The sequence below is a fragment of the Cricetulus griseus genome, chromosome 5 (genome assembly GCF_003668045.3).
Source record: "Cricetulus griseus strain 17A/GY chromosome 5, alternate assembly CriGri-PICRH-1.0, whole genome shotgun sequence".
NCBI classification, from domain to species: Eukaryota; Metazoa; Chordata; class Mammalia; order Rodentia; family Cricetidae; genus Cricetulus; species Cricetulus griseus.
The window spans coordinates 84,993,099-85,009,282 of record NC_048598.1 but is presented as its reverse complement, the minus strand read 5'-3'; the positions used below and the strand labels follow the sequence as shown (position 1 = coordinate 85,009,282).

Genomic DNA, 16,184 nt, shown 5'->3' with positions numbered 1-16,184 from the left:
CACACAACTGTCTACAGAGCCCAGGACAGGCAATAAAGGAGATGAGACAAGCTGGAAGTCAAGAGCACATAGCCTGACACATCATTTATCGAACATGTAGACTATCTGAAATGCATACTCAGAGTGGCAAATCAACCCATTTTTCAGCTAAAACAAAAAGAAGACGAAGACTGTTACATGAAATTGCCTAGTTTTTAAAAATGTATATATTTATGTTTATGGGTATTTTGTCTGCATGTATATCTGTGTGTCATATGCATGCCTGGTGCCTGCAATGGTCAGGGCCTCTAAAACTGGAGTTACAGACTACTGTGAGTTGCCATATGTGGGTGCTGGGAATCCAACCTAAGGCCTCTGCAAAAGCAGCCAGTGCTCTTAAGGACTGAGCAGTCTCTCCAGTCCCAACTTAGGGCCGAACAAAACAAAGTGCTTGTCTGCTAAATCTGAACCACAGCAGCCTCTTGCCCAGAGGCATGTTTCTCCAAGTGAGGCCTTGGGATACAGAGAAGCCGCATGATACACACATGCAAAATTCTCACAGCCACAGTTTCATTTCAAGGGTTTGCTTTGGAATTTTCTGAGAGACAGCTAGTTCCACATTTTTTAAATGCTATATACTACAAAATAAGGGCCAAGTTCACACAATTTTTTAAAACTCTGTAATAGAAAATGCCAAGGTCACAGAAAAGCTACAAGAACAAAATGAAAAAAAAAACAAAAACCCATACAGCTATTTCCAAATTCACTTGCTGCTAACATTGTCTGTTTATCTGAATACATGTTGCTTACATATGTGTACAAATTTATCTATAAAACATACACATTTTTAATGAACCATTGAAAAATTATACACAGTAAGTGTGGTAGTGCAAACCCGCTCCCAGAACTTTGGAGGCTGAGACAGGACTGCAGCATGTGGGCTATACAATGAGTTCCAGCTCAGCCTGAGATACAAAGCGAGACCCTGCCACAAACAACAGTAAGTTATACACACCATGGTCTTTTCTCCCTATCAACTACAGTGTATGTTTCCTAAGGATAAAAACATCTCCATGCATAATTTTAAGATATTTATCAATGTTAGTGAGTTAAATACTGATACAATATTTTTATCTCTACCACATAAACTCTGTTGTCAAGTGAATCAATAATATCCTTTATTGTATTTTTCTCTCTAAAGCATAGTCCAATATTTCTTTGGTCTCCTTGAGTCCATACCACTTGAAAAGACTCTATCTTTATAAAGAGTGTGTGTGTGTGTGTGTACTTCAAAAGTTTCTTCTGATTAATATTCAGGCTATCCATTCATGGTAGAGGCAAAAAAAGTTAAGGCACACAATGTCCACTGGAAGTATTTGTTTTGATTATGCACTCATGATGTGGTCTGGCTTTGTTACTGTTCAGTTACTATTTTTCCCCCTTGCAACTAATAAGCACACAATAGGGAGAAATTTAAATCCATGCAGACATCCTGCTTTTCATCAAATTCCCTTCTAGGTTTGTCAGCTATTGATTCCCGTCTGAACCAATGGTCTCAAAATAAGACCATGAATTATTCAAAGGAATAAACATAAATTTTTAAATTAAACAGGCTTCAACTTTTGAGTATAGTGCCATATGCTTTGGGGGTTAAGTACAAATTTGCCATTTTAGGAATACTATACTGCAATGGCTTGAATATACAAGACTAGAGCAACCAGGAATAGACTCCAGGATAAAGAAAAATCAACCTGAGATGTACATTGCAGAGTGGATAGTCTATTTACAATTGTTTAATTATCAAGTCAAGACAGATAACTCCATTTAAAAAGCTAAATGAGGAGCTGAAGAAATGACTCCAAGGTTGAGAACACACGCTGCTCTTGCAGAGGGCCCTGGCATGGTCCTCAGCATCCACACAAGGAGGCTCACAGGTGCTGTATATCCAGGACATGTGATGCTGTCTTCTGGCCTCTCAGACCTGCTTGTTCTTGTGTGCTCTCTCTCTCTCTCTCTCTCTCTCTCTCTCTTTCTCATACACACACACACACACACACACACACACACACACACACACACACACACACGTACCTCCTCACCACCCCCTGACACATATACATAACTGAAAAATTAAAAGATTTTTAAAAGCTAAAATAATAGATGGTAAATATAAATCCTTTTACAAGTCAAAGAATGACTTGACAAAGTAAGTATATCGATCTATCAATTTTATAAAACCATAATATAAGGTACTAAGTTTGTCTTCCTTCTCTACATTCAAATCCTTAAGTTTCCCAAGAGATAGCACACTATTCACTGTAACTTCTAATCGCTCACCCACTTTCATATATGTCAGCATTCCTATCTCCTCCCTCAGATAGAGCTTAGCCACAAAAATGTCTACCTCTTCAAACCCACAGAAAGTTTATACTGCAGTCTAAGTCAAACACACACAACTGATTTAAAGTTTCAACCATTATCATGTGGAGCACTGGCATTTTGTAATCTTTCCTCCTGCCTCAGTCTTTTTAAATGTTGGTCTTTACCATTAATAAACTAATTTCAGAATCAATTAATAGGTAGATCACCTGCCAACTATGCCTGAGACTCCTAGGTCTCCCAGTACTAAAAGAAAAATAACTGATGAACACAAAGAGACTGGATGTAATGGCACATACACCTAAAATCCCAGCATCTAGGAGGTGGAAGCAGGTACTTCAGGAGTTCAAGGCCAGCCTTAGTTATATAGCAAGTTTGAATTGAGGCTAGCCTGGGCTACATGTCTCAACAACAACAACAACAACAACAACAACAAAAAGATGGCAGGGGAAAAATAGCAAGAAATCAAACACTGTCCTGTGAATTCAAGATTGGATGATAAAATATTTCATGTAAAATTACACATTTATATAATATATAACTTCATGAAGCATTTATAAAATAGCCAGTGATTTAACATCCTTGTCTGTGATTTCAAAAACCACTGGAAAGCCTTAATTGCTATTCAATGTAAAATGCAAATACAGTGCTTTCCTTATCTGAACACTCATCAACCATAGGCCAAGTTTGAATTTCAAGTGTTTAAAACTCAATAAAACTGCCATCTTATTTTATTTGGTTTTCCAGGATAGGGTTTCTCTGTATAGCCTTGGCTGCCCTGAAACTCACTCTACAGACCAGGCTGTCATTTCATAAGAAGCAAAGTAGAGTGCTTTAACAGAACGATTCTACAGAAACTAATTAAGAGACTTCAACATTTTGAAAGGAAAAGCTGATTTAGAAGAGAAAGATTCCAGATTTGGTTGTTTGATGTTTGATAGATCTGTGAGATTTGAGGAGTCACTAATGGGGCAGACATGGTGACACATGCCCATAATGCCCACACTAGGAAAGCTGAGGAGAGGACTTCCAGTTCAAGGACCCCAAGTTCTAGGCTGTGCAGCAATACCCTGTCTCACAAAGCAGTCACTAAGGGACTAGGGAAAGAACACTGAACTCCATCCCATAAAGTGAATTGAAGGGGTTTTGTTTGTTTGTTTTGCGGTTGTTGCTGTTTTGTTTTTTAAAGGGTTATTTGCCAACAGGAGAAAATGAGAATGAAACAAGGTATGATTTCTCTTTCTCTTTCTCTCTCTCTCTCTCTCGGTTTTCAAGACAGGATTTCTCTGTGTAGCTTTGGAGCCTATCCTGGCACTTGCTCTGTAGACCAGGCTGGCCTCGGATTCAGAGATCCGCCTGCCTCTGCCTCCCCAGTGCTGGAATTAAAGGTGTGCGCCACCAACGCCTGGCCTACAAGGTATGATTTTCAGTATTAAGATTCTGGGCATAAGAGAACATTTACAAACACACCATCCTGTTAGCATCAGTTGTGTACAGGTAGAAAACATGAAATACAATTTATCTTCCTATCTTTGTCACTGTTTTACTTTTAACATGAATGTAAATTCTCTGAGTGAATCCTCTCTCAAAAGGAGAGCCCACATTCATATAGTTTAAAAAAAAAAAAAAAAAAAAAAAACTTCAAACTCTCTGAACCTCAATTTCATCTATAAAAGGGTAACAATTTGCTCTTAAGATTACATATAAATTTGAGAGATAAAGGCTCTTTGTAAACTACAAAGCACTATGCAAAGTTAAGGTGTTATGCTAAGCTAAGGCACCCAGAGCTTTAGAATGAAGTACCATACAGACACAGAAATCTACAACAGACATGCAATCTTCCACACTGAGATAATAGGTAGCTGCCGGGCTATTTCCTTGAACTTGTAAAAGGTCTTATGATGCATCTATTTAAATATCAAAATGTTTTCAATTTCCTATGAACAACAAATAGTGAAGTTTTACATAATATAGCAATGAGCTTTCATATACAAAACAGGTTTTCTATTAAACATAAGACAAATAAAGACGCAGTCATATAATCCCTGGAATTTGAAATGCCAAATACATTCTTTCATAATTTTAAAAAGTCAGGCTTTATAGATATCTAGCAGTCTCCAGATGTTCACTCCCAGAAATCACTTGCTTTGATACACAACACAGCATTTTTAAATGGCGGTTCCCTCCTTTGCCTCCATTTCTGGTATTTACTTACATTTAGTAATAAACATCTCTAGATGCCTATTTAAAATCGCAATAAACTCCTAAAGGACAAAAGCAGGTCTTTTCTGTCTCTTTTCATAGAGCTGGCCACACACACTTAGCAATATTCTAGCTAACTCATGCTATAGATGCTGTACCTGTTGTAATTTAAGAAAAGCAGCTCGCTAGAGAAAGACACCATGTATTGGGGTTCAAGAAGAGGGGTTTTTATTAGGGAAAGGAATCATAAAAAGGGGAAAGGGGTGGGGAGAGACTGGCCTCTGAGGACAGGAAGAGCAGGAGAGAGGAACAGACAAGACAGAGAGAGGGAGAGAGAGAGAGAGAGAGGATGGGAGGTGGGCAGGGCCCTTTTAAAAGGGAACACAGTGAATGTGCACAGGTGGTGCTCTTAGTGGCTTCGGCTGAGGGTGTATCCTGTCAGAACCCCAAGGACAGGCCAGTACAGATGCCTGAACACTAACAGTACTTACATTTAAGAGATGTTATTCACATTGTTATATATACATTCATTTGCATGAGTTATTGTGTATGCATGTTCAGGTATACAGGGGTGTGTAGATGCATATGGAGGCGTGACAGTCTGGCATCAGGAATCTTTTGTTTTGTCTTCTTGAGAATGGGTTCCTCTGTGTAGCCCTGGCTGTCCTGGATCTCACTCTGTAGACCAACTTGGCCTTGAACTCAGAGATCCTCTGCCTCTGCCTCCCAGGTGCTGGGATTAAAGGTGTGGCCACCACTACCAGGTGGAATCAAGAATCTTCCTCAGTCACTTGCCACCTTATTCATGGGTCTCTGCACAGAAACTAGAACACAGTTGTATGGATGGTGGAATTACAAATTCACTGCCACACCCACTCAGGATTTAGATGGGTTCTGGAGATCTGAACTCCCATCCAGCAAACACCTTAGCTAAAGACAACCAATAAGAAATTAAAAGTTATTTAGAGAAAAAAATCAAATGGTTACAAGAAAAAAAAGAGCTTACTGAATATTTAAAGGATATTTGAAGCTATTAATAATTGAAAATCAGCCAGGCACTGTGGCATGTGCCAGTAATGGCAGCTACTAGAAGAAGCTCAGGCAGATGGGTGGCTTGAGCCTAAGAGTTCAAGGCCAGCCAAGACAATAACGAATGCCTTTGTCTTACAAATAAATTTAAAGAAATCAACAAAGAGCTTGGTGTAAAGGAGCACTCCCATAGTCCCCTAACTCTGGAAGCAGAGACAGAGGATCAAACGTCCCAGGACAACCTCAGCTATGACACCAGTTCAAGCCCAGTCAGGGCTATGGAAGAACCTGCTCAAAAATATAAAAACTGAAATCCTGGGGCTGGAGAGATGGCTCAGCGGTTAAGAGCACTGGCTGTTCTTCCAGAGGTCCTGAGTTCAATTCCCAGCAACCACATGACCACTCACAACCATCTGTAATGACATTTGGTGCCTTCTTCTGCCCTGCAGGGATACATGCAGGCAGAACACAGTATATGTAATAAATAAATCTTTAAAAAAACAAAACAAAAAAAAAAAAAACAAAAAACAAAATCCTGCATTGTTCCTTTAAGAAAGCAAGGTTTGAGCTGAGGATGTAGTTCAGTTGGTAGACTGCTTGCCTACCATTTAAAAGGCCGTAGGTTCGCCCTCGAACCCTCAATTACTCCATAAACCAAGGAGCAAGCACCCTATAAACTGAATACAGTGACTCATGCTTGGTAGGTAGACACAGGAGGATCAAGCCACAGCAACTTTCAGGCTAGAAAATGCTAATTCTCACAAATAATAACTTTCCTATATTACATTATGAATTTTATATTGTAAACTAGCATGGTTAAGTTTATATTTTCTTATAGTCACCTTTAGGCTAATCCCAAGATAAATATATTAAAATTCAAACTTTCATTATTTAAAAAAGCACTTGGGATACCGACAGCAGAATAGCAATAAATTCAAACCAACCTGGGCTACATAGTTAAGACATTGCCCCAAGGGTGGGGTTAAAATCAACCTCCACTACCGCAAAACAAAAACTGACTTAAAAATTTAAATAAAGGGCTGGAGAGATGGCTCAGAGGTTAAGAGCACTGGCTGTTCCTCCAGAGGTCCTGAGTTCGATTCCCAGCAACCACATGGTGGCTCACAACCATCTGTAATGAGATCTAATGCCTTCTTCTGGTATAAAGTTGTACATGCAGATACAGCACTGAGATACATTAAATAAATAAACCTTTAAAAAGTATTTGAAAAAAGAAATTTAAGAAAAACATGCTAAAAGAAGGCTAAACATAAAATGTACCCAACCCCTGCCTTATGAAAGTAAGATGAGTAAGAAAAGTGGTATTCACTGGTAGTTTCCTACTCTTGCAAACACACCTGAAGTTTAAGGTGCATAGCCTAAGACATTGTATGTATACCCATATTAAGATGTGGAGGCAACACTCCAAAATAATGTGGGGTAACTTAAAAAAACTGTTTCCCCAGTGCTGCCTTTCCAGGTGACCCTAATATGTGTACAGAAATATATAGTACCTAGGAGAAATTCCAAGCACCTGCCAGCCAAACTATCTAAAATTCATCAGCTGCAGAGCGAATGGATACTTTTGTTGCTTTTATGTAAATCAAGGGCAATACAAGGAATGCATGACTCCCATGTGGCATCAAAATGGCCAATCATCTGACACTCCTACCTCTGGCTCCCAAAACTACCATGAAGGTGTCTTAGAAAGAGCATGCCCTGCAGAATGTCCCTTATCCAAACACTCTTTCCAGAGGCATGGTTTGAATTTTAAGTCTTTCTAATTTACAAGACGATTCACTACTAGGTTCCCTTCAATAAGCAGCTTGTAAAGAATCATCTCGAAGATAAAACACAAATTCTTTGCTTATATAAATGCAGTCATCTCACGATTTCCCGAGAATCCGTCTAGTTTGTGAAAGGAGATGCAGGCATCCACTTCCTTGAGAAGAAAAAAAAGACGCTTTCAATATCTGTTACCCCAGAAGGATTTCACATGCTTTGAATTCTTCGGTTGAAAAAAAAAGTTTTCAGACATAAGTGCTTTCTCTTATATTAAATGGCTCTCTTGGTGATAAAATAAAGATCAATGTAACTCTAAGCTCCAGACTAATGAACTGCAGGGAACAGAGACAAGAAATCTGGCAAGAGCAGAGCAGAGCTCTGCTTAGAGTCTACTAGTAAAATATACCAGTTCCCCTCCCCCACTCCCAACCCTTTAAGGTTTCAATTAAGATGGGGCCTAGTTTTACTCTTACAAAGGGACAGACAGAGGAAGCACAGCTCCAGCTAGGAAGTCTCTTCATGGGGGTGTGGGGGGGAGACTCCAGAATATAGACAAGAACGATTTCCTTCCTGCAGCTGACACGGGCATGTCTCCCCTGGCCTGGAAAACACCAAATCTAAAGAAAAGTCTCATCACAAAGCATCCAAAGACAGCATCAAATCAATCACAGTAATTTTTTTTTTTTAAATCCAACATTGGGATCACAAAAGATGGAGTGAAATGAATTTTTAGAGCCCAGTATTGCCCATCTTTACTATGCCATAAAAAGAAGATTTGTTTTCCCAATTGCAACTCTCCTTTCTGCTGTCTCTCCTGGATTAGTTAAGGGGTAAGATTAAGGCGCGCGCGCACACACACACACACACACACACACACACACACACTTTCAAAATTAACTTTAGTGCTCCAATTGGTGAAAGACACTTTAAAAAAGTGAGGCTTCTTCTGCAAGGCCTCCAGGATTCCTCAGAACTAACAAGAAAAGCACAAATGAGTGGATTCCATTACATACAGAGATTATCACAACCCCCCAAAGATACTCGATTGTTTTCCGACAAGTGCACAATCTGCACATTAGTGGACATGCAGGCCAGTCTTCCAGCCAACTGAACTGAGGAATGAACCCAGGCAAGAAACTGAAAGAGAACCAATGAAAGGCTAATGCCTCTCTAAAAGGAGCCCAATAATGAAATAACTTCACTATGTAAGGAATTATAAGACATCAAAGGTTAGATAATGGACAACAGGTGTCTTTGGAGAGCCACAATGAGTTGCTCCTATTTTAGGATTTCCATTCTCAAAGCAGTCTAGTAACAATGATTTCTTTTTCCCCCTCAAGAAGTCAAGACCAAAACATGGCTCTACAATTTAACAACTGCAAGAACCTGATGGTGTTCTACTTGCTTTTTATTTTACTTTTTTTTAATCCATTAATCCCAACCTTGTGTGGGCAGATTAAAATATGGCTTAGGGCCAGACGGTTTACTGATCTGTGAACATTAACTAGAGATATACTGTCAAGAGATGGGAAAGAAAAGCATCGGAATACAGGCTGCCACCACATAAAATATCCAAAATACAAATCAAATCCAGGAGCAGGTATCACATAACTGCAGTATCAGCCAAAGCAGAATCATTTCTCTCACCATAACACTTAAAATTCAATCTTTACAGTAACCGGATTCCAGTGGCCTCGAAGAATCCTAATTCCAGATACAGGTACTGGCTACCCCTGGAGATCTTCTGTTCCTTAAGATAAGTCACAAAATTCACCACCTGTATTCTGGTCAAAGGGGACACTAAGACGACACTTTAGAATAGCGAATAATCCATTCTCTTTCACGCCATTCCAAAGACAGCATATTCCAAAAATGGAGAATCCTTTCTTTCCCCGATCGAGGCCCCCTTCCTTATGGATTCATTGGGTAGGATTACTTCTCTCCGGCATGCAATGGGAGAACACACACTTCTGCTTTCACTCTCAAAGGGGGTACCCCAACACAAATGCACCTCTTCCTCTCCTGTATTGAGTAAGTGAGGTGCTCGCTCGCTCTCCACCACTGCAAAACGTGGAGGGAAGTTGTCAGTTGCAAATACAAAGACTGACGAGGGGGTGCCTCCAACTCAGAAGTGGGATTGGGGGGTGGGGGTCGCTACTCTCTGCGGAAAGGCTACCCAGTTCCTGCCTACAACTCCCTAAAAGTGGAAAGATGTACCCTGAGGGAGAGTCCGTATTAGATGAAGGGGTGCTCCCACTTTATTCGGGGTCGGAGATGGTGTTAAAGTGTACCGTGATGGAACGCAGCAGTTGTTGGGGAGGGGGGCTGGGGGTCGCCGAGGGGGAAGGAGGGCCCCCCCGCACTTGAAGGGGGCTCTGGGAGGTGAGGAGGAGGGTCTGGAGGCGAAAGCCCCATGGGGGAGGGGCCCGCCCGTTCCGGAGGCGGCGGCGGGGCTGCAGCCTCGCGGGGACCATGTGCGGGCAGCAGCAGCCGCCCCGCGGGCAGCCGGGGGAGCAGGGCCGCGACGGAGGGGCCGGGGGGGGCGCGCGCGCGCAGGAAGCCGGGGTCCCGGGTTACGCACGAGGGGCGCGAGCCCGCGGCCGGACTCACCGAGGCTGCCGGCGAAACCGTCCATCTTGCGGAGGGAGAACGCACCGGGCTCGGGGCTCAGCGGGGCGGGCGCTTCATTCAGCACACTGACCGAGTGTGGCGGCCGCGGAGCCGGACGCGCTGGTCCTCAGCGTCGCCCGACGCGGCTCCTGACTCCCGCCTCCGCCCGTCAACCAAGCGCCGGTCGGTCGGTCAGGGTGAGAGACGCACAGCCCGCCGCTCGCCCGGCCTCTGTCTCTGCTCGCTCCCTCGCTCGCCCAAGCCGCAGCAGCGAGCGCCGCGCCGCGCCGCGCCCCGCCCCCGCGCACGCCGTCACGCTTCCGACCCCGCCCCCCACGTGATGGATCGGGGCGGGGCTCTGAGCGGCACGCCCCTCCCTTTGCCGGGCCTCTGCAGCCGCGGAGGTTACTGGAGCCGAGAGGCTCTTACTTGGCTGCACTTGCTTGCGTTCTGGCCCGGCGTTCGCGTCCCGTGTCCTCCAACCTGAAGCTGGACCTGAGTGGGCGGGATTCGTGAACATCCTGCTGATTGGGAGAGCCCAAGTGCATGATGGGATTCTCTCCCTTCTGAAGACTCTGTCTAGTCCAGGTCTGGAGTTCTCTTGAAGGGAGATAATAGTACAAGGACTCTAAAGACGGATTACTCCTTCCTGGGTTTCCCTACTCTTCTAGTCAGTTGAGGAATAATAAATAAATAGATAAATTATATAATAATAATAATAATAATAATAATAATAATAATAAATAGATAGAGGTAAGACTTCTTGACTAGCTTGAGAAGAGTTCATCTTACCTAGTGTTTCTCAACCTTCCTAATGCTGCGACCCTTTAATACAGTTCTTCATGTTGTGAACCCCAATCATAAGATTATTTTCATTGCTACTTCATAACTATAATTTCACAACTATTATGAATCGTAATGTAAATATCTGATATGCAGGATATATGACGCAAACGGGTCATGATCCACAGGTTGAGAGCCGCTGATCTTACCCAACTCTAATGAGGAAGGACACTGGATCTTGAGAATGTAGCCTGCCCAAGGTCATGGAGCCTGGTGGAAATCCACCTAAAAGGCAGGCTTCCTTCCTGTCCCTTTGTTCTTTCCATCAGGATGCAAAGCTGCTGTTGTATAGCAAGCCACAGGATAACCTATCAGGAAACTGTAATACACATTTTCAAATCTATGAAATCACCTAACTTACATAGGCCTCACTTTATTCGTTTGCAAATTCAAGGCCAAAACATGTTCCTTCCTCCTGAGTCCTCTGATCCTATCCCCCTTCCTTACGAAGACATTTGATTAGTTCTGGTCCCCTTTAGGTTGAAGGTTATGCAGAGTAGAGTAACAAAGGATTGTACAGTGTTTCTGAAACTTAATTGGATATACCTGTTTTTTGTTTTGGTTTCGTTTTGGTTTTTCGAGACAGGGTTTCTCTATGGCTTTGGAGGCTGTCCTGGAACTAGCTCTTGTAGACCAGGCTGGTCTTAAACTCACAGAGATCCAACTGCCTCTGCCTCCCGAGTGCTGGGATTAAAGGCATGAGCCACCACCTCCCAGCTTGGATATACCTTTTAAAAGAGCATCTGTCAATAGAATCACAGGTTACAAGGGACAAACAGAAGCAAGAAGAGAAGAAACAGAAGGCAGAAACTGTCTTGATTAAAGGATTTACAGAATTAAATAATTGAAAAGAACTGTTAAACATTCTTGAAGTATATTTCTCTCCTTTGATGCCCCTTTAAAAGTCTTCCCTAAGGTCCTAGGGGCCTAACCCAGAGTCAGACTGTATTTAAAATACATGAGGCATTCGGTTTCATCCCCAGTTCTGGGGAAAAAGAAACAAAATCTTTCTCAAAAATCTAAGTAAATGTCACAGCAAAACTAGGAGATCGGGGTTGTGACTGGGACCTAGCAGGACTGAGAGGTGGCATAGTCTGTAAACTGCTTTTGTGCAAGGTTGAGAACCTGGGTTCAACCCCAGAACTGACAGCTTTAAAAGGGTGTGATGGAGCAAACTTAAAAATCACAGTGCTGGAAAGGTAGAGACAAAGGGAGCCTTGAGGCTTCCTGGCCAGCCAGCCTACACTGAGAGCTCCAGGCCAACAAGACAAAGCAGGTGAAGAGTTACACCTGAGACTGACCTTGGCAAACACATGCACAAGCACACACAAATAAAAGCAAATATGACATTGGCTTTAAAAGTAAATTTTAAATGTTTTTGTTGTTTTTTTCCAAGGCAGGTTTCTTTGTGCAAAAGTCCTGGACTTTGTAGAACTGGTTGGCTTCAAACTCTGAGGTCCATCTGCCTCTGTCTCCTGAGCTCTGGGATTAAAGGTGTGCAACACCACCCTGCTAAAATTAAACCTTAATTAAAAGCAGAGGAAGGTAATTTGGGTTTTTATTCTAGCGTGGTAGACCAATTTTTAACTTATTGGTAGTTGAAGTAAAACATGACTTCACACTTAGAATAAAGATACCTTGCTAGAGGTATTCTGATTTTCTTTCTTATGGTTCACACCTCAAAAAAAAAATGTACAATGTAGCATGCATTAAAAACTCTGGAGTGCTGCATAGCTGAGCATGCTTCTGACAGGGGACAATGTCTGTCTTGGCTTGACATCAGTGAAAACCAAATTCTCCAGTTACAATGTACTTATCTAATTTAGCAAGGATCTTCCCCCTCCATAAGCTCCTGGGTCTGTGTGTTGCAATCCTTGCTTCCCCCACACTCCTTACCTCCTGCCAGTGCCAGCCATGTGGTCCATATCATGTTCTAACCTCTAGCCCTGAAACTCTGTGACAGCATGCCAGGTGAGTCAGTGCAGTGGGCCACAGGAGCACTCCCCAGAACCTGTTGCTAAAACACAAGTAGCCAGCAATGATTCAATGCAAATGACTATGGCCCGTGTGGAATCTACCTCCAAGCTTAAAATTAAACGTATCACCAACTCAGCTTTCTGAAGCCAGATGCCCCAAATATCTAGCTATTCCAATACTGCCTGCCAGAGTGGAATATGTGACAGGGGGAAGATTGTAAGGGAAAGATACACCTTAGTGGCAGCACAAAGTCACATTGCAGGGCATGGTGCACTCATCTGTAATCTCAACAACCCTGGAGGCTAGATACTGCAAAGAAGCTTCTAGAACATGTAATAGGTGCTTTTCAAAGCAGCCTCTGCCAGGCCTGGTGGTGCAACACACCTTTGATCCCAGCACTCAGAGTTAGGTGGTTCTCCGTGAGTTCAAAGTCAACCTGGTAGTTCCAGGACAGCCAGGGCTACACAGAGAAACCCTTCCTTGAAAAAAGAAAGGAAGGAAGGGAGGGAAGGAGGGAAGAAAGAAAGGAAGGAAATCAGGCAGATTTGGGTAGAGCTGGGAATGTAGCTCAGAGCGTGCATACAAAACCTGGAGCCTACCCCCAGAACCACATAAACAAAGTGTGGTGATGCAGTATTTGGTAGGTAGAGGCAGAAAGATGAAGAAAGCAATGTCACCACCGGCTCTATAGCAAATATGAGGCCATACTGAGTTATGTGATACACGGTCTTAAAAACCAACCAAGCAAACAACAGCCACCAATGCATAGAGACTCCAAAATCATACCCTTATACCATCTAGATTCTAAGCCCAGCTCCATCACTTCCAAGCTAATTTGACATTAGACAAATCGTCTAATCCCTGTGGCTCAGGATTTCACAGGTAGCATGCGACAATCACATTTCTGTGACCTAGAGCTGCAGAGAAGATAGTGTGTGATAACCCAGGTAAAACTTCCAGAACAGGCCCCAGTGAGCTGGAGGCATTATTAGCTGCTGTAATCACATGAGTAGTTACACTTCTCCTGTTTTGTCCACCAGTACAGACTCCAATATATCCAGTAGCTGGACAGCAAATATTTACTGAGTAATGAATAAACATGGGAGAACTGAAAAGCGGTCAACCTGGGCTCATTATTTTACTGCCCAATGCCCAGCTGCTTTAAAGCAACCAGTATCAATTATATCTCTCCAGCGAGATGTTGCCAACTATCTAGTCATCATAACGAAGCAAAACATTTAATATGAATCTTTCGAAAGGAGGGTGCAGCAAGGTATTGTCATTAAACATGAAACATAGGACACCAAATGCATGGGACAGTTACTGATTACGGAAGCCTTTTAAAAAAAAATACTTATATTTGTATATTCCAATCCCAGTTCCCCCTCCTTCCTCTCCTCCCGCTTTTCCCACTTCCCCTACACATACCCCGCCTCCCCTCTACTTCTTGGAGAGGGTAAGGCCTCCCCTAGGAAGTCTACTAAATCTGCCCCATCATCTCATTGAGGCAGGACCAAGGCACCTCTCCCCCCCCCCCCCAGCAAGGTATCTCTCCATATAGAATGGGCTCTACTAAGTCAGTTTGTGCATTAGTATTAGATCTTGGACCTACTGCCAGTGGCCTCATATATTGTCACCTGTATTCAGGGATTCCAGTTCAGTCTTATGTAGGTTCCCGAGTTACTGATTCTTATTTGGATAATTTGATCTTTTTCTTTCTTCCTTACTTTCTTTTGTTTTTGAACAAAGTTTCGTTCTTTTTTTAATTAATTTATTTTTTATTATTTTATGTGCATTGGTGTTTTGCCTGCATGTACGCCTGTGTAGGGATATCAGATCTTGGAATTACACACAGTTGTGAGCTACCATGTGGGTGCTAGGACTTGAATCCAGGCCCTCTGGAAGAGCAGTCAGTGATCTTTAGCAACTGAGCCATCTCTCCAGCACCTCCCCCTCTTTTTTTTTTTTTTTTAAACAAAGTGAGTTTACTAAGAAAAGTTTTAGTACAACTTTAAGCACCAACACCAGGGGAGAAAGTGAGATGCTTATGAAAAGGACGGTACATACTTCTCGAGAAAGCCACCTAGCTTATTCCCCTTAAAAGGGAATTTATGGTTATATTATTTGCACTTAGAGACCTTTAAACATCTATTACATTGTGTTTAGAGTGTACTACTCCCCCATGTGCATGTGTTGTGTGTGTGTGTGTGCATGTGCACATGTGAATGTACCTGCATATATTCTATGACACATGTATGGCTGTCAGAGGACAAGGTGCAAGAGCTGGTTCTTTTCTTCTACTGTGTGAGTCCTGGGGATTTACCACAGGCCACTGGGTCTGATAGCAAGTGCCTTTACCAGCTGAAGTATCTTGCTAAAGCCCGTACAATTTAACTCGGCAAAATCAAATATGTACCCATTCTTTTCAAGAGCTCAAGTATTCCACATGGTGGTAGTTTGAAAGAAAGTGGCACTATTGGGTGGTGTCACTTTGTTGGAGTGGGTATGCCTTTTTGGAGGAAGTGTGTCACTGGGGCACAGGGTTTTGAGGTCTTTTGCTTAAACGTTGCTCCCTGTTACAGTCTCCTTCCCGTTGCCTGCAAAAAAAAAAAAAAAAAAAGTAGGACACTCAGCTACTTCTCCAGCACCACATCTGCCTGCACAGTGCCATGCTCCCCATCATGATGATAATAGACTGAACCTCTGAAACTGTCATTTTCGTATTGTTTTAATCGTAATAAACCTATGTTATCCTATAAGCCGCTAAAACTTCGATAACGGAAAGCAAGACCCACCCCAAACTATCTGTAGCGATGGGTTTGAAGTATGCTTATGCAATGACCAGTGTGCCGGTGTCGACCTGAGCATCTTCTTTCATGTAGGACTTCCCAGTCTCACTGGCCTTCAGAAAGAAGAGGTCAGCAGTGTTGTAAGGTCTTGCTGAGAGCTGAACTCTATCCTGTGGCTCAGCAGCCATGCCTCCCACAGGGGATTTGACTGATTCAGGGATCCATGAGTGAACGAATGGACAGTGACTGAACCTAATTTTGAAAGCTCCAGTGGTGCCTTCTCTGACCAGCTCAGAGAAGAGATCCGCCTGGGGCTATGGAACTTTTTCCCCAGTGAAGACAACCTACAAGTTATGCCATAGAGTGGGGTCTAAACTTGTAGAACCTATAACCAAACTTGTCCGTTAGAGAATCGACTTTAAAGTTTCTTTTTATGTTCTTGAGCTTCTCCAAGTTTAATAGATGTTGGGCAAGCCTTAGAGATAATAGCTAATAATTTTCAGGTGTCGGTCATACACAGCCCCCCCTTAGGGAATTCACAGCAAAGTTAAAATTCTGTTACAGGGAAATACTTTCAAAAAGCAAGGTTAA

At 42.6% G+C, this 16,184-nt stretch overlaps 1 protein-coding gene across 2 annotated transcripts in view; it reads right to left on the bottom strand.

The window, feature by feature from the left end:
- Nucleotides 1-10,264, bottom strand: part of Eml4 (EMAP like 4) — a 113,411-nt gene extending 103,147 nt beyond the window's left edge. For both annotated transcript variants that reach the window (XM_027417911.2, XM_027417912.2), the window contains exon 1: nt 9,985-10,264. In XM_027417911.2, coding sequence (XP_027273712.1) covers nt 9,985-10,009 — 25 coding nt within the window. In that variant the 5' untranslated portion in view covers nt 10,010-10,264. The remainder of the gene's footprint in view (nt 1-9,984) is intronic.
- Nucleotides 10,265-16,184: the final 5,920 nt, after the last annotated feature.